Source organism: Nomascus leucogenys, chromosome 3 (assembly GCF_006542625.1).
Source record: "Nomascus leucogenys isolate Asia chromosome 3, Asia_NLE_v1, whole genome shotgun sequence".
NCBI lineage: Eukaryota > Metazoa > Chordata > Mammalia > Primates > Hylobatidae > Nomascus > Nomascus leucogenys.
Window position 1 is genome coordinate 94778184 of NC_044383.1, and position 22188 is coordinate 94800371.

A 22188-nucleotide genomic window follows, 5' to 3' on the forward strand; every position below is an offset into this window, starting at 1 on the left:
GCACCATTTATTAAATAGGGAATCCTTTCCCCATTTCTTGTTTTTGTCAGGTTTGTCAAAGATCAGAAGGTTGTAGATGTGTGGTATTATTTCTGAGGGCTCTGTTCTGTTCCATTGGTCTATATCTCTGTTTTGGTACCAGTACCATGCTGGTTTGGTTACTGTAGCCTTGTAGTATAGTTTGAAGTCAGGTAGCGTGATGCCTCCTGCTTTACTCTTTTGGCTTAGGATTGTCTTGGCAATGCAGGCTCTTTTTTGGTTCCATATGAACTTTAAAGTAGTTTTTTCCAATTCTGTGAAGAAAGTCATTGGTAACTTGATGGGGATGGCATTGAATCTATAAATTACCCTGGGTAGTATGGCCATTTTCATGATATTGATTCTTCCTACCCGTGAGCATGGAGTGTTCTTACATTTGTTTGTATCCTCTTTTATTTCGTTGAGCAGTGGTTTGTAGTTCTCCTTGAAGAGGTCCTTCACATCTCTTGTAAGTTGGATTCCTAGGTATTTTATTCTCTTTGAAGCAGTTGTGAATGGGAGTTCACTCATGATTTGGCTCTCTGTTTGTCTGTTATTGGTGTATAGGAATGCTTGTGATTTTTGCACATTGATTTTGTACCCTGAGACTTTGCTGAAGTTGCTAATCAGCTTAAGGAGATTTTGGGCTGAGACGATGGGGTTTTCTAAATATACAATCTTGTCATCTGCAAACGGGCAATTTGACTTCCTCTTTTCCTAATTGAATATCCTTTATTTCTTTCTCTTGCCTGATTGCCCTGGCCAGAACTTCCAACACTATGTTGAATAGAAGTGGTGAGAGAGGGCATCCCTGTCTTGTGCCAGTTTTCAAAGGGAATGCTTCCAGTTTTTGCCTATTCAGTATGATATTGGCTGTGGGTTTGTCATAAATAGCTCTTATTATTTCAAGATATGTCCCATCAATACCTAATTTATTGAGAGTTTTTAGCATGAAGGGCTGTTGAATTTTGTCAAAGACCTTTTCTGCATCTATTGAGATAATCATGCGGTTTTTGTCTTTGGTTCTGTTTATGTGCTGGATTACGTTTATTGATTTGCGTATGTTGAACCAGCCTTGCATCCCAGGGATGAAGCCCAGTTGATCATGGTGGATAAGCTTTTTGATGTGCTGCTGGATTCGGTTTGCCAGTATTTTATTGAGGATTTTTGCATCGATGTTCATAAGGGATATTGGTCTAAAATTCTCTTTTTTTGTTGTGTCTCTGCCAGGCTTTAGTATCAGGATGATGTTGGCCTGAAGGAATGGTACCAGCTCCTCGTTGTACCTCTAGTAGAATTCGGCTGTGAATCTATCTGGTTCTGGACTTTTTTTGGTTGGTAGGCTATTAATTATTGCCTCAATTTCAGAACCTGTTATTGGTCTATTCGGGGATTCAACTTCTTCCTGGTTTAGTCTTGGGAGGGTGTATGTGTCCAGGAATTTATTCACTTCTTCTAGATTTTCTAGTTTGTGTAGAGGTGTGTATAGTATTCTCTGATGGTAGTTTGTATTTCTGTGGGATCGGTGGTGATATCCCCTTTATCATTTTTTATTACGTCTATTTGATTCTTCTCTCTTTTCTTCTTTATTAGTCTTGCTAGTGGTCTATCAATTTTGTTGATCTTTTCAAAAAAGCAGCTCCTGGATTCATTGATTTTTTGAAGGGTTTTCTGTGTCTCTATCTCCTTCAGTTCTTCTCTGATCTTAGTTATTTCTTGCCTTCTGCTAGCTTTTGAATGTGTTTGCTCTTGCTTCTCTAGTTCTTTTAACTGTGATGTTAGGGTGTCAATTTTAGATCTTTCCTGGTTTCTCTTGTGGGCATTTAGTGCTATAAATTTCCCTCTACACACTGTTTTAAATGTGTCCTAGAGATTCTGGTATGTGGTGTCTTTGTTCTCATTGGTTTCAAAGAACATCTTTACTTCTGCCTTCATTTCGTTATGTACCCAGTAGTTCACTCAGGAGCAGGTTGTTCAGTTTCCATGTAGTTGAGCGGTTTTGAGTGAGTTTCTTAATCCTGAGTTCTAGTTTGATTGCACTGTGGTCTGAGAGTTTGTTATAATTTCTGTTCTTTTACATTTGCTGAGGAGTGCTTTACTTCCAACTATGTGGTCAATTTTGGAATAAGTGTGACATGGTGCTGAGAAAAATGTATATTCTGTTGTTTGGGAGTGGAGAGTTCTGTAGATGTCTATTAGGTCCACTTGGTGCAGAGCTGAGTTCAATTCCTGGATATCCTTGTTAACTTTCTCTGTCGTTGATCTGTCTAATGTTGATAGTGCGGTGTAAAAGTCTCCCATTATTATTGTGTGGGAGTCTAAGTCTCTTTGTAGGTCTCTAAGGACTTGCTTTATGAATCTGGGTGCTCCTGTATTTGGTGCATATATATTTAAGATAGTTAGCTCTTCTTGTTGAGTTGATCCCTTTACCATTATGTAGTGGCCTTCTTCGTCTCTTTTGATCTTTGTTGGTTTAAAGTCTGTTTTATCAGAGACTAGGATTGCAACCCCTGCTTTTTTTTGTTTTCCATTTGCTTAGTAGATCTTCCTCCATCCCTTTATTTTGAGCCCATGTGTGTCTCTGCACGTGAGATGGGTCTCCTGAATACAGCACACTGATGGGTCTTGACTATCCAATTTGCCAGTCTGTGTCTTTTAATGGGAGCATTTAGCCCATTTACATTTAAGGTTGATATTGTTATGTGTGAATTTGATCCTGTCGTTATGATGTTAGCTGGTTATTTTGCTCGTTAGTTGATGCAGTTTCTTCCTAGCATTGATGATCTTTACAATTTGGCATGCTTTTGAAGTGGCTGGTACCAGGTGTTCCTTTCCATGTTTAGTGCTTCCTTCAGGAGCTCTTGTAGGGCAGGCCTGGTGGTAACAAAATCTTTCAGCATTTGCTTTTCTGTAAAGGATTTTATTTCTCCTTCACATATGAAGCTTAGTTTGGCTGGATATGAAATTCTGGGTTGAAAATTCTTTCCTTTAAGAGTGTTGAATATTGGCTCCCACTCTCTTCTGGCTTATAGAATTTCTTTTTTTTTTTTTTTCTTTTTTCTTTTTTTTGAGACGGAGTCTCGCTCTGTCACCCAGGCTGGAGTGCAGTGGCGCAATCTCGGCTCACTGCAAGCTTCACCTCCTGGGTTCACGCCATTCTCCTGCCTCAGCCTCCCAAGTAGCTGGGAATACAGGCGCCCGCCAACACGCCCGGCTAATTTTTTGTGTTTTTTTTAGTAGAGACAGGGTTTCACTGTGTTAGCCAGGATGGTCTCGATCTCCTGACCTCGTGATCCGCCCGCCTCAGCCTCCCAAAGTGCTGGGATTACAGGCTTGAGCCACCTCGCCCGGCTGGCTTGTAGAATTTCTGCCAAGAGGGGGGTGGAGCCAAGATGGCCGAATAGGAACAGCTCCGGTCTCCAGCTCCCAGCCCCAGCGACACAGAAGACCGGTGATTTCTGCATTTCTGCTTGAGGTACTGGTTTCATCTCACTAGGGAGTGCCTAACAGTGGGTACAGGACAGTCGGTGAAGCGCACTGTGCGCGAGCCGAAGCAGGGCGAGGCATTGACTCACTCGGGAAGCGCAAGGGGTCAGGGAGTTCCCTTTCCTAGTCAAAGAAAGGGGAAGCAGACGGCACCTGGAATATCGGGTCAGTCCCACCCTAACTGCGCTTTTCCAACGGGCCTGGAAAACGGCACACTAGGAGATTGTGTCCCGCACCTGGCTCGGAGGGTCCTATGCCCACGGAGTCTCGCTAATTGCTAGCACAGCAGTCTGAGATCAAGCTGCGAGGTGGCAGCGAGGCTGGGGGAGGGGCACCCGCCATTGCCCAGGCTTGCTTAGGTAAACAAAGCAGCCAGGAAGCTCGAACTGGGTGGAGCCCACCACAGCTCAAGGAGGCCTCCTGCCTCTGTAGGCTCCACCTCTGGGGGCAGGGCACAGACAAACAAAAACTCTGCAAGAACTTCCACAGACTTAAATGTCCCTGTCTGACTGACAGCTTTGAAGAGAGTAGTGGTTCTCCCAGCACGCAGCTGGAGATCTGAGAACAGTCAGACTGCCTCCTAAAGTGGGTCCCTCACCCCTGAGCAGCCTAACTGGGAGGCACCCCCCAGTAGGGACAGACTGACACCTCATTCAACCCGGTACTTCTCTGAGACAAAACTTTCAGAGGAACTATCAGACAGCTGAATTTGTGGTCTCACGAAAATCTGCTGTTCTGCAGCCACCGCTGCTGACACCCAGCCAAACAGGGTCTGGAGTGCACCTCTAGTAAACTCCAACAGACCTGCAGCTGAGGGTCCTGTCTGGTAGAAGGAAAACTAACAAACAGAAAGGACATCCACACCAAAAACCCATCTGTACATCACCATCATCAAAGACAAAAAGTAGATAAAACCACAAAGATGGGGAAAAAACAGACCAAAAAACTGGAAACTCTAAAAAACAGAGCACCTCTCCTCCTCCAAAGGAACGCAGTTCCTCACCAGCAACGGAACAAAGCTGGATGGAGGATGACTTTGATGAGTTGAGAGAAGAAGGCTTCAGACGATCAAACTACTCTGAGCTACGAGAGGAAATTCAAAACAACAGCAAAGAAGTTAAAAACTTTGAAAAAAAATTAGAAGAATGGATAACTAGAATAACCAATGGAGAGAAGGGCTTCAAGGAGCCGATGGAGCTGAAAGCCAAGTTTCGAGAACTACGTGAAGATTGCAGAAGCCTCAGTAGCAGATGCGATCAACTGGAAGAAAGGGTATCGCTGATGGAAGATGAAATGAATGAAATGAAGAGAGAAGGGAAGTTTAGAGAAAAAAGGATAAAAAGAAATGAACAAAGCCTCCAAGAAATTTGGGACTATGTGAAAAGACCAAACCTACGTCTGATTGGTGTACCTGAAAATGATGGGGAGAATGGAACCAAGTTGGAAAACACTCTGCAAGATATTATCCAGGAGAACTTCCCCAATCTAGCAAGGCAGGCCAGCATTCAGATTCAGGAAATACAGAGAACGCCACAAAGATACTCCTCGAGAAGGGCAACTCCAAGACACATTATTGTCAGATTCACCAAAGTTGAAATGAAAGAAAAAATGTTAAGGGCAGCCAGAGAGAAAGGTCGGGTTACCCACAAAGGGAAGCCCATCAGACTAACAGCTGATCTCTCAGCAGAAACTCTACAAGCCAGAAGAGAGTGGGGGCCGATATTCAACATTCTTAAAGAAAAGAATTTTCAACCCAGAATCTCCTATCCCGCCAAACTAAGCTTCATAAGTGAAGGAGAAATAAAACACTTTACAGACAAGCAAACGCTGAGTGATTTTGTCACCACCAGGCCTGCCCTAAAAGAGCTCCTGAAGGAAGCACTAAACATGGAAAGGAACAACCGGTACCAGCCACTGCAAAAACATGCCAAATTGTAAAGACCATCGAGACTAGGAAGAAACTATAGCAACTAACGAGCAAAATAACCAACTAACATCATAATGACAGGATCAGATTCACACATAACAATATTAACGTTAAATGTAAATGGGCTAAATGCTCCAATCAAAAGACACAGACTGGCAAACTGGATAAGGAGTCAGGACCCATCAGTGTGCTGTATTCAGGAAACCCATCTCACATGCAGAGACACACATAGACTCAAAATAAAGGGATGGAGGAAGATCTATCAAGCAACTGGAAAACAAAAAAAGGCAGGGGTTGCAATCCTAGTCTCTGATAAAATAGACTTTAAACCAACAAAGATCAAAAGAGACAAAGAAGGCCATTACATAATGGTAAAGGGATCAATTCATCAAGAAGAGCTAACTCTCCTAAATATATATGCACCCAACACAGGAGCACCCAGATTCATAAAGCAAGTCCTGAGTGACCTACTAAGGGACTTAAACTCCCACACAATAATAATGGGAGATTTTAACACCCCACTGTCAGCATTAGACAGATCAACGAGACAGAAAGTTAACAAGGATATCCAGGAATTGAACTCAGCTCTACATAAAGTGGACCTAATAGACATCTACAGAACTCTCCACCCCAAGTCAACAGAATATACATTTTTTTCAGCACCACACCACACCTATTCCAAAATTGACCACATAGTTGGAAGTAAAGCTCTCCTCAGCAAATGTAAAAGAACAGAAATTATAACAAACTGTCTCTCAGACCACAGTGCAATCAAACTAGAACTCAGGATTAAGAAACTCACTCAAAACCGCTCTACTACATGGAAACTGAACAACCTGCTCCTGAATGACTATTGGGTACATAATGAAATGAAGGCAGAAATAAAGATGTTCTTTGAAACCAACGAGAACAAAGACACAACATACCAGAATCTCTGGGACACATTCAAAGCAGTGTGTAGAGGGAAATTTATAGCACTAAATGCCCACAAGAGAAAGCAGGAAAGATCCAAAATTGACTCCCTAACATCACAATTAAAAGAACTAGAAAAGCAAGAGCAAACACATTCAAAAGCTAGCAGAAGGCTAGAAATAACTAAAATCAGAGCAGAACTGAAGGAAATAGAGACACAAAAAACCCTTCAAAAAATTAATGAATCCAGGAGCTGGTTTTTTGAAAAGATCAACAAAATTGATGGACCCCTAGCAAGACTAATAAAGAAGAAAAGAGAGAAGAATCAAATAGATGCAATAAAAAATGAAAAAGGGGATATCACCACCGATCCCACAGAAATACAATCTACCATCAGAGAATACTACAAACACCTCTATGCAAATAAACTAGAAAATCTAGAAGAAATGGATAAATTCCTCGACAAATACACCCTCCCAAGACTAAACCAGGAAGAAGTTGAATCTCTGAATAGACCAATAACAGGTTCTGAAATTGTGGCAATAATCAATAGCTTACCAACCAAAAAGAGTCCAGGACCTGATGGATTCACAGCCGAATTCTACCAGAGGTACAAGGAGGAACTGGTACCATTCCTTCTGAAACTATTCCAATCGATAGAAAAAGAGGGAATCCTCCCTAACACATTTTATGAAGCCAGCATCGTCCTGATACCAAAACCTGGCAGAGACATAACCAAAAAAGAGAATTTCAGACCAATATCCTTGATGAACATTGATGCAAAAATCCTCAATAAAATACTGGCAAACCGAATCCAGCAGCACATCAAAAAGCTTATCCACCATGATCAAGTGGGCTTCATCCCTGGGATGCAAGGCTGGTTCAACATACGCAAATCAATAAATGTAATCCAACATATAAACAGAACCAAAGACAAAAACCACATGATTATCTCAATAGATGCAGAAAAGGCCTTTGACAAAATTCAACAACCCTTCATGCTAAAAACTCTCAATAAATTAGGTATTGATGGGACGTATCTCAAAATAATAAGAGCTATCTATGACAAACCCACAGCCAATATCATACTGAATGGGCAAAAACTGGAAGCATTCCCTCTGAAAACTGGCACAAGACAGGGATGCCCTCTCTCACCGCTCCTGTTCAACATAGTGCTGGAAGTTCTGGCCAGAGCAATCAGGCAGGAGAAGGAAATAAAAGGTATTCAATTAGGAAAAGAGGAAATCAAATTGTCCCTGTTTGCAGATGACATGATTGTATATCTAGAAAACCCCATTGTCTCAGCCCAAAATCTCCTTAAGCTGATTAGCAACTTCAGCGAAGTCTCAGGATACAAAATTAATGTACAAAAATCACAAGCATTCTTGTACACCAATAACAGACAAACAGAGAGCCAAATCATGAGTGAACTCCCATTCACAATTGCTTCAAAGAGAATCAAATACCTAGGAATCCAACTTACAAGGGATGTGAAGGACCTCTTCAAGGAGAACTACAAACCACTGCTCAATGAAATAAAAGAGGATACAAACAAATGGAAGAACATTCCATGCTCATGGGTTGGAAGAATCAATATCGTGAAAATGGCCATACTGCCCAAGGTAATTTATAGATTCAATGCCATCCCCATCAAGCTACCAATGACTTTCTTCACAGAATTGGAAAAAAACTACTTTAAAGTTCATATGGAACCAAAAAAGAGCCCGCATCGCCAAGTCAATCCTAAGCCAAAAGAACAAAGCTGGAGGCATCACGCTACCTGACTTTAAACTATACTACAAGGCTACAGTAACCAAAACAGCATGGTACTGGTACCACAACAGAGACATAGATCAATGGAACAGAACAGAGCCCTCAGAAATGATGCCGCATAGCTACAACTATCTGATCTTTGACAAACCTGACAAAAACAAGAAATGGGGAAAGGATTCCCTATTTAATAAATGGTGCTGGGAAAACTGGCTAGCCATATGTAGAAAGCTGCAACTGGATCCCTTCCTTACACCTTATACAAAAATTAATTCAAGATGGATTAAAGACTTATATGTTAGACCTAAAACCATTAAAATCCTACAAGAAAACCTAGGCAATACCATTCAGGACATAGGCGTGGGCAAGGACTTCATGTCTAAAACACCAAAAGCAATGGCAACAAAAGCCAAAATTGACAAATGGGATCTAATTAAACTAAAGAGCTTCTGCACAGCAAAAGAAACTATCATCAGAATGAACAGGCAACCTACAGAATGGGAGAAAATTTTTGCAACCTACTCGTCTGACAAAGGGCTAATATCCAGAATCTATAATGAACTCAAACAAATTTACAAGAAAAAAACAAACAACCCCATCAAAAAGTGGGCAGAGGACATGAACAGACACTTCTCAAAAGAAGACATTTATGCAGCCAGAAAACACATGAAGAAATGCTCATCATCACTGGCCATCAGAGAAATGCAAATCAAAACCACAGTGAGATACCATCTCACACCAGTTAGAATGGCCATCATTAAAAAATCAGGAAACAACAGGTGCTGGAGAGGATGTGGAGAAATAGGAACACTTTTACACTGTTGGTGGGACTGTAAACTAGTTCAACCATTGTGGAAGTCAGTGTGGCGATTCCTCAGGGATCTCGAACTAGAAATACCATTTGACCCAGCCATCCCATTACTGGGTATATACCCAAAGGACTATAAATCATGCTGCTATAAAGACACATGCACACGTATGTTTATTGCGGCACTATTCACAATAGCAAAGAGTTGGAACCAACCCAAATGTCCAACAACGATAGACTGGATTAAGAAAATGTGGCACATATACACCATGGAATACTATGCAGCCATAAAAAATGATGAGTTCGTGTCCTTTGTAGGGACATGGATGAAACTGGAAAACATCATTCTCAGTAAACTATCGCAAGGACAAAAAACCAAACACCGCATGTTCTCACTCATAGGTGGGAATTGAACAATGAGAACTCATGGACACAGGAAGGGGAACATCACACTCCGGGGACTGTTGTGGGGTGGGGGGAGGGGGAGGGACAGCATTAGGAGATACACCTAATGCTAAATGACGAGTTAATGGGTGCAGGAAATCAACATGGCACATGGATACATATGTAACAAACCTGCACATTGTGCACATGTACCCTAAAACCCTAAAGTATAATAAAAAAAAAAAAAGAAAAAAAAAAAGAATTTCTGCCAAGAGATCCACTGTTAGTCTGATGGGCTTCCCTTTGTGGGTAACCCGACCTTTCTCTCTGGCTGCCCTTAACATTTTTTCCTTCATTTCAACTTTGGTGAGTCTGACAATTACGTGTCTTGGAGTTGTTCTTCTCGAGGAGTATCTTTGTGGCGTTCTCTGTATTTCCTGAATTTGGATGTTGGCCTGCCTCGCTAGGTTGGGGAAGTTCTCCTGGATAATATCCTGAAGAGTGTTTTCCAACTTGATTCCATTCTCCCTTTCACTTTCAGGTACACCAATCACACGTAGATTTGGTCTTTTCACATAGTCCCATATTTCTTGGAGGCTTTGTTCGTTTCTTTTTACTTTTTTTCTCTAAACTTCTCTTCTCGCTTCATTTCATTCATTCGATCTTCATCACTGGTATCCTTTCTTCCAGTTGATCGAATCGGCTACTGAAGCTTATGCATTCATCACGTAGGTCTCGTGCCATGGTTTTCAGCTCCATCAGGTCATTTTAGGACTTCTTTACACTGGTTATTCTAGTTAGCCATTCGTCTAATCTTTTTTCAAGGTTTTTAGCTTCTTTGCATTCGGTTCGAACTTCCTCCTTTAGCTCAGAGAAGTTTGATCGTCTGAAGCCTTCTTCTCTCAACTCATCAAAGTCATTCTCCATCCAGCTTTATTCTGTTGCTGGCAAGGAGCTGTGTTCCTTTGGAGGGGGAGAGGTGCTCTGATTTTTAGAATTTTTAGCTTTTCTGCTCTGTTATTTCCCCATCTTTGTGGTTTTATCTACCTTTGGTCTTTGATGATGGTGACATACAGATGGGGTTTTGGTGTGGATGTCCTTTCTGTTTGTTAGTTTTCCTTCTAACAGTCAGGACTCTCAGCTGCAGGTCTGTTGGAGTTTGCTGGAGGTCCACTCCAGACCCTGTTTGCCTGGGTGTCAGCAGTGGAGGCTGCAGAACAGCGAATATTGCTGAACAGCAAATGTTGCTGCATGATCGTTCCTCTGGAAGCTTCGTCTCAGAGGGGTACCCACTGTGTGAGGTGTCAGTCTGCCCCTACTGGGGGGTGCCTCCCAGTTAGGCTGCTCGTGGGTCAGGGACCCACTTTAGGAGGCAGTCTGTCCTTTCTCAGATCTCAAACTCCGTACTGGGAGAACCACTGCTCTCTTCAAAGCTCAGTTGGAAATGCAGGAATCACCCATCGTCTGCGTCGCTCATGCTGGGAGCTGTAGACTGGAGCTGTTCCTATTCGGCTATCTAGGAACCCTCATTACACCACAATTTCTTTATCCATTTGTTGATTGATGGGCATTTGGGCTCGTTCCGTATTTTTACAATTGTGAATTGTGCTGCTATAAACATGCCTGTGCAGGTATCTTTTTTGTATAATGACCTCTTTTCCTCTGGGTAGATACCCAAGAGTGGGAGGTAGATATCCAAGAGTGGGATTGCTGGATCAGATGGAATTTCTACTGTTAATTCTTTAAGGAATCTTCACAGTAGTGATTGTACTAGTTTACATTCCCACCAGCAGTGTAGAAGTGTTCCTTTTCTACCGCATCCACACCAACATCTATTATTTTTTGATTTTTTGATTATGGCCATTCTTGCAGGAGTAAGGTGGTATTGCATTGTGGTTTTGATTTGCATTTCCCTGATCATTAGTGATGTTGAGCATTTTTTCATATGTTTATTGGCCATTTGTGTGTCTTCTCTTGAGAATTGTCTATTCATGTCCTTAGCCTACTTTTTGATGGGATTATTTTTTTTTTCTTGCCAACTTGGTTGAGTTCCTTGTAGATTCTGGGTATCAGTCCTTTGTCAGATGTATAAATTGTGAAGACTTTCTCCCAGTGTGTGGGTTGTCTGTTTACTCTGCTGACTGTTCCTTTTGCTGTGCAGAAGCTCTTTAGTTAAGTCTCACCTATTTATCTTTGTTTTTATTGCACATGCTTTTGGTTTCTTGGTCATGAAGCCTTTGTCTAAGCCAATGTTTAGAAGGGTTTTTTTGTTATTATCTTCTGGAATTTTTTGGATGAAACATTTTAAAAAGCCATCCAACAGAATGCATTCCTAGAGGATGCATTTTTTGGTCCCTCAACTGCTTCTGATGTCTTTTCTCACCTAAAAAATAATAATAATAAAAATACAGCGTACAGTACGAGGCTCAACATTGTAGGTAGAGACTGAAAGCCTGCCATTGTTAATGTTGTTTGCAACTGGTGTAGGTGTTCTGATGATGCTACTATGCTGCTTACTTACCGTGAACACATTATTTTTTATTGTATTAATGATATGTCATATTTTTTCCTGTTGAGTACTTATATGTGAATAAGTATAAGAAAATGATTGCTGTGCTTGCTTTGGAAGCACATATATTACAATTGGAATGATACAGAGAAGATTAGTATGGCTTCTGCACAAGGATAAGTTTTATTTAAAAGATGTAAAATTTTTTACAAAAGAAAATGATTGCTTATTGGTAGCATATAAAGACAGGAATGATGGTGATGCTTAACAACCACAGATTGTCCTCATGGGTGGCAGAGATAGTGTTACCTTCGCTTTCTGATCATTAAATGTACACAGTCTTTGTTTCATGCACAAAATTATTAAAAATATTGTATAAAATTACTTTTAGGTGATGTATATAAGTTATATATGGAACATAAATGAATTTCGTGTTTAGACTTGGGTCTTACTTATTATGATTTGTGTGCAGTGGCTGGCAAATTGTGTAGCTTCTAGTAGGTGTTCTGTAAATCTTGGTTCCTTTTTTTATTTATCTGTTGTCTTCAGCACTCGTTTCAGTGAAGACATGGTAGAATTCATCAGTGTGTGTTGAATTGAATATCAAGCTATAATATACTATCAAATGGGTATATTTGATGAGCTGTACTACCTACAGATTTAGTAAAATGTTGTTTGAACTTTAGTTCTTTTAAAAGAAGCTATTTCAGCAACAGCTGCTTAGTCTATAGGTACTCTTTTAGTCTGTAATATAATAAGAATGTCCTAGAAGGATAAATCAAATTGGTTCCATGAAACCATAAAATTATTGTGTGATAATTTATAGGAAACCTCCTTTAATGACATGTTTTAAAAGTTTTTCTTACTCTAAATCAATATGTATATATATAAATAAGCATTATTCAACTTCTTGGTTTGACACTTGGATTTTCAAAGAAAAGATCTGCATATCCATGTGCATCTCCAAAATATTTATTTAGGTACTTGTAATTACTTTAAAAATCCTCTTTGCTTGTGTTTCATCTGTAGGTATTATAGCTATTCACTGTTGAGAATTTAGAGGTACTTATACCATTTTTTACAAAATGAATGTCCTGCAATTCTAGTATTCTGTTTTATATGACCAAGTGCTCATTTCACTCTGTTTAGAAATCATGAAGGAATCATAGTCAAGAACTCCTGAATTTTAAAATAGCATTTAGTAATGACAAATGTTGATATAAATGTATTATGAAATCTTTATGTCTAAGAAAAATAATATTAAACAGCTAATATTAAAAATTTTGGTGGCTAAATAACATTTCAAGAGATGGATGTATTGCGTTGATAATTAGCATGATATTTGAATTACAAAAAACTCTTCAATTTAATGCATATGGTCCCTTTTCACTTGTGTTCTATAAAAACCTAAAGGTTCTTAAGCCAAATGATTTCTGTTTAGAATTCTGTTTAGAATACACTTCTCAGAGCTTATAGTTTTGGATGATATATCCTTGTAAAGGCTGATTTTTTAAAAAGTTCATCCTTTAAAAAATTAAGTCTCTAGGACTTAAAGGCATTGGTATTCTACTTTAACTTTGTTGATGAGTGGAAACCTTTTAATCAAGAATATTACAAGTGGGCCTCTACATCTCTCATTATCATTAATGAACTAAAAGGTGCATGCTTGTTAAACTACATCTCAGAGCCTTGTACATCCGTAAAAAAGATGTTATTCTACAAGTAGGACCAAAATGTTACCTTAACATAGACGAACTTTCATTAGTGTAGTATCTTAGTTTTAATTCTATAACATTGTGCTCTTTAATAATCACTAATGATATGTATGGCTTTTTTCCCAATAAAACTTTTAATGGACTTATTGAAATATATTTGACATATAATAGGCTGCACATAGTTAAAGGATACAATTTTTAAAATACTGTCATATGTGTACCTTCATGAGACCATTGCCACAATAGAACATTTCCATCACCCCAAAAAGTTTCCTCTTGCCCTTTTCTCTCTTTTTCTTCTTCTTTCTTTCTCTCTGTCTTTCCCCTTCCCCTCCCTCCCTCCCTCCTTCTTTCCTTTTGTTTCCTTTCCTTCCTTTTCTCTCTTTTCTCTTTCTTTTCTTTCCTTTCTCCCCCTCCCCTTCCCTCCCCCTCCCCTCCCCCCTCCCCTTTCCCTTCCCCTCCCCCCTCTCCTCTTCCTTCCCCCCCCCTCCCCTTTCCCTTCCCCTCCCCCCTCTCCTCTCCCTTCCCCCCCTCCTCTCCCTTCCCCTCTCCCCTCCCCTCCCATCCCCTCTCCCCCCTCCCCTCCCCTCTCCTCTCCTCTCCTCTCCTCTCCTCTCCTCTCCTCTCCTCTCCTTTCTTTCCAGAGTCTCACTCTATTGTCCAGTCTGGAGGGCAACGGCGCAGTCTTGGCTCACTGCAACCTTTGCCTCCTGAGTTCAAGTGATTCCCCTGCCTCAGCCTCCCAAGTAGCTGGGATTACAGGCATGTGCTACCACACCCGGCTAATTCTGTTTTTTTTTTTTTTAGTAGAGATGGGGTTTCACTATGTCGGTCAGGCTGGTCTTGAACTCCTGACCTCAGGTGATCCACCTGCCTTGGTCTCCCAAAGTGATGGAATTACAGGCATGAGCCACCATGCCCGGCCTTGCCGTTTTTTTCATCTGTCACTACCAAACCTGTCATCCCTTCCCCAAGCAACTACTGATTAGCTTTCTGTTGCTGTAGATTTGTTTGCATTTTCTAGAGTTTTATATAAATGGAATCACATAGTATGTACTCATTTTTTTGGTCTGTCTTCTTTTACTCTGTGTACTTGTTTTGAGTTTCATCTATTTTGCTATGTGTATGAATAGTCTGTCCTTTTTATTGCTGAGTAGTATTTCATTGTACAGATATGGCACAATTTGTTTATCCATTCCCCTGATGACGGATATTTAGATTTCTTCATGTGTTTGGCTATCCCAAATAAAGCTGAAGTTTTTAGCTTATTTATGAACAAAGCTGCTGTAAACATTGAGTATGTTTTAAAAATTGTCTGATTTTCCATTTTTACCACTTCCCACAATTATGACTATCAACTCTTAACATACACCAATGTTTTTATCCACCTTCCTCAGCAACTTGGCAATTAGGAAAGACTGAAAATATTTAACATTAAACCCATTTCCTGCATTTTAATCCTTTTACTCATTAGAGGTATTTACTATAGGGAAGAAAAAAATCTCATTTTGAATCTTGAAATCTAAATAGCCTGGCCAGCATTATTTTACTTTTTATGACATTCCTAAATAAAATTTTTAAATATACAAATTGAAACCTGTAGTTTTTAACTACCCAAAAAGCTTATGCAAATACTTTGCTTACTATAATGATGTTATGATGAATCTTTTCTAAAGAGAATAAATGTTTCCTAATGACCATATTTTATTTCCATAAGTATATGTGGAATTTGAAGTCTATCATACTTACCGAATTTTCTCTAAACAAGGAAATATGGAAAAAATCCCATAATGCCATACTTTTTAAAAAAATTGAGACACATAATCTAATTTGTGTTTTTTATTATTGAAAATTTTTTACTATTCCTTTTTTCTTTTTTTTTTGAGACGGTGTCTCACTCTGCACCCAGGCTGGAGTGCAGTGGCACTATCATGACTCACTGCAGTCTCAACCTCTCAGGTTCAGGTGAGCCTCCCACCTCATAGTCCTGAGTAGCTGAAACTACAGGCATGTACCACCACTCCAGCCTAATTTTTCTATTTTTTGTACAGACAGAGTTTCACCATGTTGCCCAGGCTGGTCTCAAACTCCTGGGCTCAAACAATTCACCCACCATGGCCTCCTAAAGTGCTGGAATTTACAAATGTGAGCCAGCGTGCTGGGTCTACTACTGTATCTATTTTCATAAAATTTAAAAAATCTCATAACTTTGTAGAATGACCTTGAGGGAGGGAGGGAGGGAGGTAGAGAGGGGGAGAGAGAGAGAGAGAGAGAGAGAGAGAGAGAGAGAGAATGGAGTCTTGCTCTGTCACCCAGACTGGAGAGCAGTGGCGCTATCCAGCTCACTGCAACCTCGACATACAGGGTTCAAGCAATCCTCCTACCTCACCCTTCCAAGTAGTTGGGCCCACAGGTGTGTGCCACCACACTGGGCTAGGTGTCTTTTTTTGTTTGTTTGTTTGTTTGTTTGTTTTGTAGAGATGGGGTTTCCCTATGTTGCCCAGGCTGATCTTGAACTCCTGGGCTCAAACGACCCTCCCGACTTGGCCTCTCAAAGTGCTGAGATTATAGGCATGAGCCACCATGCCCAGCCTGTAGAATGACTTTTAAAAGGAATGTTTATATGAAATAAAATTTCAACCTCCATTTTTTAAGAAAAATATTCAGAGCTTAAAACTTGTCCCTTTTCATTTGTTTGTTCTTGACAATACGTATGTTTACATGTATGTGTGTGTAAATATACATACACTGTGACAGTTATGTATATTAAAAAACATGTTCCTAAGGCAATAAATACTACCTGTTTGTGATATAATTGCATTATATTTACAGCTTATTAAGAGTTTTTAAGAAATAGTTTTAAAATTTTCTGTGGGTACATAGTAGGTGTATATCTTTTTTTTGTTTTGTTTTGTTTTGTTTTTGAGGCAGAGTCTCACTCTTTTGCCCAGGCTGGAGTGCAGTGGTGCAATCTTGGCTCACTGCAGCCTCCACCTCCGGGGTTCAAGCTGTTCTCCTGCCTCAGCCTCCCAAGTAACTGGGATTACAGGTACTCGCCACCACCCCCAGCTAATTTTTGTATTTTTAGTTGAGATGGGGTTTCGACATGTTGGCCAGGCGAGTCTTGAACTCCTGACCTCAAGTGATCCACCTGCCTCAGCCTCCCAAAGTGCTGGGATTACAGGCTTGAGCCACTGCACCCAGGCCATAGTAGGTATATATCTTTATGAGGTATGTGAGATATTTTGGTACAGGTATGAGATTATTTGGTAATATTCATATCATGGAAAATTGGATATACCATCCTCTCAAGCACGTATCCTTTGTATTACAAACAATCCATTATACTCTATTAGTTATTTTAAATGTACAATTAAATTATTATTGAACTATAATAATTCTGTTGTGCTGTCAAATACTAGGCCTTTTTCATTCATTCTTTTTTGTTTTCGTTTGTTTTTTGAGACAAAGTCTTGCTCTGTTGCCCAGGCTGGAGGGCAGTGGCATGGTCTCAGCTCACTGCAACCTCTGACTCCCAGGTTCAAGCAATTCTCCTGCCTCAGCCTCCTGAGTAGCTGGGATTACAGGTGCACACCACCATGGCTGGCTAATTTTTTCTGCAATCTCCGCCTTCTGGATTCAAGCAATTCTCCTGCCTCAGTCTCCCAAGTAGCTGGGATAACAGGCATGTGCCACCACACCTGGCTGATTTTTGTATTTTTAGTAGAGACAGGATTTCACTATGTTGGCCAGGCTGGTCTCGAACTCCTGACCGCAGGTGATCCACCCACCTTGGCCTCCCAAAGTGCTGGGATTATAGGCGTGAGCTCTGGCTGATTTTTGTATTTTTAGTAGAGATGGGATTTCACCATGTTGGCCAGGCTGGTCTCAAACTCTTGACCTCAAGTGATCCGCCCACCTTGGCCTCCCAAAGTGCTGGGATTACAGGCATGAGCCATGACGCCCCGCCTTTTTTATTCTTTCTATTTTTTTTTGTACCCATTATCCATCCCCACCTTCCCCCATCCCCCACTACCCTTCCCAGCCTCTGGTGACCATCCTTCTATTCTCTGTGACTTTAGTTGTTTTGACTTTCAGATCCTACAAATAAGTAAAAATATGCGATGTTTGTCTTTCTGTGCCTGGCTCATTTCACTTAACCCAATGACCTCCAGTTCCATCCATGTTGTTGCAAGTTCCATTCTTTTTTATGGCAGAATAGTACTCCGTTGTGTATAAATAACACATTTTCTTTATCCATTCATCTGTTGATGGACACTTCAACAGTGTTGGACACTTAGGTTGCATCAAAATCTTGGTTATTGTGAACAGTGCTGTAACAAACATGAGTGTGCTGATATATCTTTGATGTACTGATTTCCTTTCTTTTGGATATATACACAGCAGTGAGATTGCTGGATCATGTAGTAGCTCTTTTTTCAGTGTTTTGAGGAACCTGCAAACTGATCTCCATAGTGGTTGTACTAATTTACATTCCCACCAATAGAGTATTGAGGGTTCCCTTTTCTCTGCATCCTCAGCAGTGTTTGTTATTCCCTGTCTGGATAAAAGCCATTTTAACTGGGGTGAGATGATACTTCATTGTAGTTTTGATTTGCATTTCTCTTATGATCAATGATGTTGAGCACTTTTTCTTATGCCTGTTTGCTGTTTGTATGTCTTCTTTTAAGAATGTTTATTCAAATCTTTTGCCCATCTTTTAATCGGATTTATTAGATTTTTTCCCTATAGAGTTGTTTGAGCTTCTTATATATTCTGGTTATTAATCACTTGTCAGATGAGTAGTTTGCAAATATTTTCTCCCATTCTGTGGGTTGTCTCTTCACTTTGCCAGCTGTTTCCTTTGCTGTGCAGAAGCTTTTTAACTTGATGTGATCCCATTTGTTCATTTTTGCTTTGGTTGTCTGTGCTTGTGAAGTATGACTCAAGAAATTTTTGCTCAGACCAATGTCCTGGAGAGTTTCCCCAATGTTTTCTTACAGTAGTTTCATAATTTGAGGTCTTAGATTTAAGCCTTAAATTTGTTTTTATTTTATTTTTCTATAAGGTGAGATAGGGGTCTAGTCTCATTCTTCTGCATATGGATATCCAGTTTTTCCAGCACCATTTAATGAAGAGATGGTCTTTTCCCCAATGTGTGTTCTTGGCACCTTTGTCAAAAATGTGTTCACTGTAGGTATGTGGATTTGTTTCCGGGTTCTCTATTTTGTTCCATTGATCTATGTGTCTGTTTTTGTGCCAGTACCATGCTGTTTTTGTCTATAGTTTTGTAGTATAGTGTGAAGTCAGGTATTGTGATTTCTGCAGTTTTGTTATTTTTACTCAGGAGAGCTTTGGCTATTTTGGATCTTTTCTGATTCCATATAAATTTTAGGATTGCTTTTTCTATTTCTGTGAAGAATGGCGTTGTGATTTTGGTGGGGATTGCATTGAATCTGTAGATTGCTTTGGGTAGTATGAGCATTTTAACAATATTGATTCTTCCAATCCATGAATACGGAATAGCTTTCTATTTTTGTGTTTGTGCCCTCTTTAATTTCTTTCATCAATGTTTTATAGTTTCTATTGCAAAGATCTGTCACTTCTTTTTTGTTTGTTTGTTTGTTTGTTTGTTTTGAGACAGAGTCTCACTCTGTCGCCAGGCTGGAGTGCAGTGGCACGATCTCAACTCACTGCAACCTCTGCCTCCTGGGTTCAAGTGATTTCCCTGCCTCAGCCTCCTGAGTAGCTGGGACTACAGGTGTGTGCCACCACACCCCACTAATTTTTGTATTTTTTGTAGAGACGGGGTTTCACCATGTTTGCCAGGATGGTCTCGATCTCTTGACCTCGTGATCCACTTGCCTCGGCCTCCCAAAGTGCTGGGATTACAGGCGTGAGCCACGGTGCCCGGCCATCTTTCACTTCTTTGGTTAATTCCTAGGTATTTGATTTTATTTGTGACTGTTGTAAATGGGATTACTTTTTAAATTTGTTTTTCATATTGTTTACTGCTGGCATATATAAATGCTACTGATTTTTGTTATGTTGATTTTGCATCCTGCAACTTTACTGAATTTATCAGTTCTAATAGTTTTCCTTTTTTTTTTTTTTTTTTTTAAATACTGGGCATGGTGTTGTGTGCCTATAGTCCCAGCTACTGGGGAGTCTGGGGTGGGGTGTGGAAGTATCTCTTTTTTTTTTTTTTTTTGAGATAAGGTCTCTCTCTGTTGCCCAGGCTGGAGTGCAGTGGCAAGATCTTGGCCCACTGCAGCCTCTGCCTCCCAGGCTCAAGTGATACTTCCACCTCAACTTCCTAAGTAGCTGGGGCTACAGGCACATGCCACTACACCTGGCTAATTTTTGTATTTTTTGTAGAGATGGGATTTTGCCATGTTGCTCAGGCTGGTCCCGACCTCCTGGACTCAAGGGATCCACCTGGCTTGGCCTCCCAAAGTGCTGGGATTACAGGTGTGAGCCACTATGCCCAGCCCTCTTGTGGAATCTTTAGATTTTTCCAAATATAAGCTTGTATCACCTGCAAACAAGGATAATTTGACTGTTCCCCTTTCCTTTCCAATTTGGAAGCCCTTTATTTCTTTCTCATCTGATTGCTTTAGCTCAGACATCTAGTACTATGTTGAATAACAATGGTGAAAGTGGGCATAATTTGTCATGTTCCAGATCTAAGAGAAAAGGCTTTCAGTTTTCCCCCATTTCATATGATACTAGCTGTGGGTCTGTCATATATAGTTTTTATTATGTTGAGGTCTGTTATTTCTATACCTAGTTTTTTGAGGGTTTTTATTATGAAGGGATATGGAGCTTTATCAGATAATTTTTCAGCATCAACTGAAATTATTATATGGTTTTTGTCCTTCAAAGAATGGAGTTTTAATTTTTAGGCAATTTCATTTAAAATGACTTTTTAAAACTTTGATATCAAATGTATAATATAATTTACATTATATATAAATATATATTTTATATATAATATATATTGTATTAAATACAATATATAATATATTATATATCGTATGATATATAATACATAATATATTATATATTGTATGATATATAATATATTATATATTGTATGATATATAATATATATTGTATTATATATAATATATAATAATTAAATTATAAAATATAAAATATAATATATTATATATAAATATATATTTATATATAATATATTATATATAAATATATATTTATATATAATGCAAATATATATAATGCAAATACATGAGCAGTTCTATTGATGTATTTTCTAAAAAGGCTAATCTTATTACACAATGTTTAATTCTTTTTTTCTTTTTTTTTTGAGACAGTCTCGCTCTGTCACCCAGGCTGAAGTGCAGTGGTGTGATCTTGGCTAACTGTAACTTCCACCTCCCTGGTTCAAGCGATTCTCCTCCCTCACCCTCTGAGTAGTTGGGCTTACAGTTCCCATCACCATGCCTGGCTAATTTTTGTATTTTTGTATTTTTGGTAGAGTTGGGGTTTCACCATGTTGGCCAGGCTGATCTCAAACTCCTGACCTCAAGTGGCCTCCCCAAAGTGCTGGGATTACAGGCATGAGCTACTGAGCCCGTCCAAGTTCTTTACTAAGAATTTTTATTATAGATTGAGAAAAGGAGAGAATTTTTTTTCCTAGTAGAATTCTATATATTCAAGTATTAAATGCTTTTACATATCTAATCTTCTCATATTGGGTTATTGATTTTGAATTTTAGAAGTGATACCTTCCAAATTCTTTTATTGCCTCTTATTACAGTTTAAAGCTAATTTGATTGAATACCTTTTGATCTTCTTTCTGTGGCTGTTAATTTTTTTCTTTTATTAAAATTATAATAAAGTGTGTGTAGGACCCGAAGAGAAATCAATTTTGGTCTTTTTTTCTTTTTGCTCCTTTATCTTTTTTTTAATCAGTAGAAAGCTTTATTTGCCAGGCTAAATGATAAATTAACATCATGATTTAGGCTAAATAAAAAACTAATATCATTTTTTTCTTTCAGATCTCTATAAAAATGGACTCCAAAGAGCTAACTTTGTACCATTCATAGCAGTCTTGAAGGTAAAAACAAATCATTTATTTGTGTTTACTGACTAAGATCATACTTACTGATAATCAAGGGCTTTAGTAGGATTGTCTTGGTCTTGGCATTCAAGCAGAATTTATTTTGGCATTTAGATAGTAATAGTCACGGTGGCTCAGGCCTGTAATCCCAGCACTTTGGGAGGCCAAGGTGGGCGGATCAGAAGGTCAGGGTTCAAGACCAGCCTGACCAACATGGTGAAACCCCGTCTCTATTAAAGATACAAAAATTAGCTGGGTGTGGTGGCATGCACCTGTAATCCCAGCTACTGGGGAGGCTGAGGCAGGAGAATCATTTGAACCCTGGAGGCAGAGGTTGCAGAGAGCCGAGATCGTGCCACTGCACTCCAGCCTGGGTGACAGGGCGAGACTCCGTCTCAAAAAAAAAAAAAAAAAAAGACTAGCCAGGGCAACATGGCAAAACCTCTTCTCTAGATAGTAATAGTCAAAGACACTAAAGGAGAAAAGAATCTTTTGACATAGTATTCATCCATGTGTACACTGAAAAAATTACAAAATATAGTCTAAATTATTCTCTAACTGAAACATTGGGTA

The 22188-nt window shown here is 39.5% G+C and overlaps 1 protein-coding gene and 1 non-coding gene across 2 annotated transcripts in view; both read left to right on the top strand.

The window, feature by feature from the left end:
* The window catches only part of AFG1L (AFG1 like ATPase), a 234226-nt gene that overhangs the window by 96958 nt on the left and 115080 nt on the right, over positions 1–22188 (top strand). Inside the window, exon 7 of the mRNA XM_003278929.4 lies at positions 21554–21612. Coding sequence (XP_003278977.3) covers positions 21554–21612 — 59 coding nt within the window. The remainder of the gene's footprint in view (positions 1–21553; positions 21613–22188) is intronic.
* LOC115834513 lies at positions 11919–12023 on the top strand. Its single transcript, XR_004029460.1, has one exon. It is a non-coding gene; the product is annotated as a U6 spliceosomal RNA (small nuclear RNA).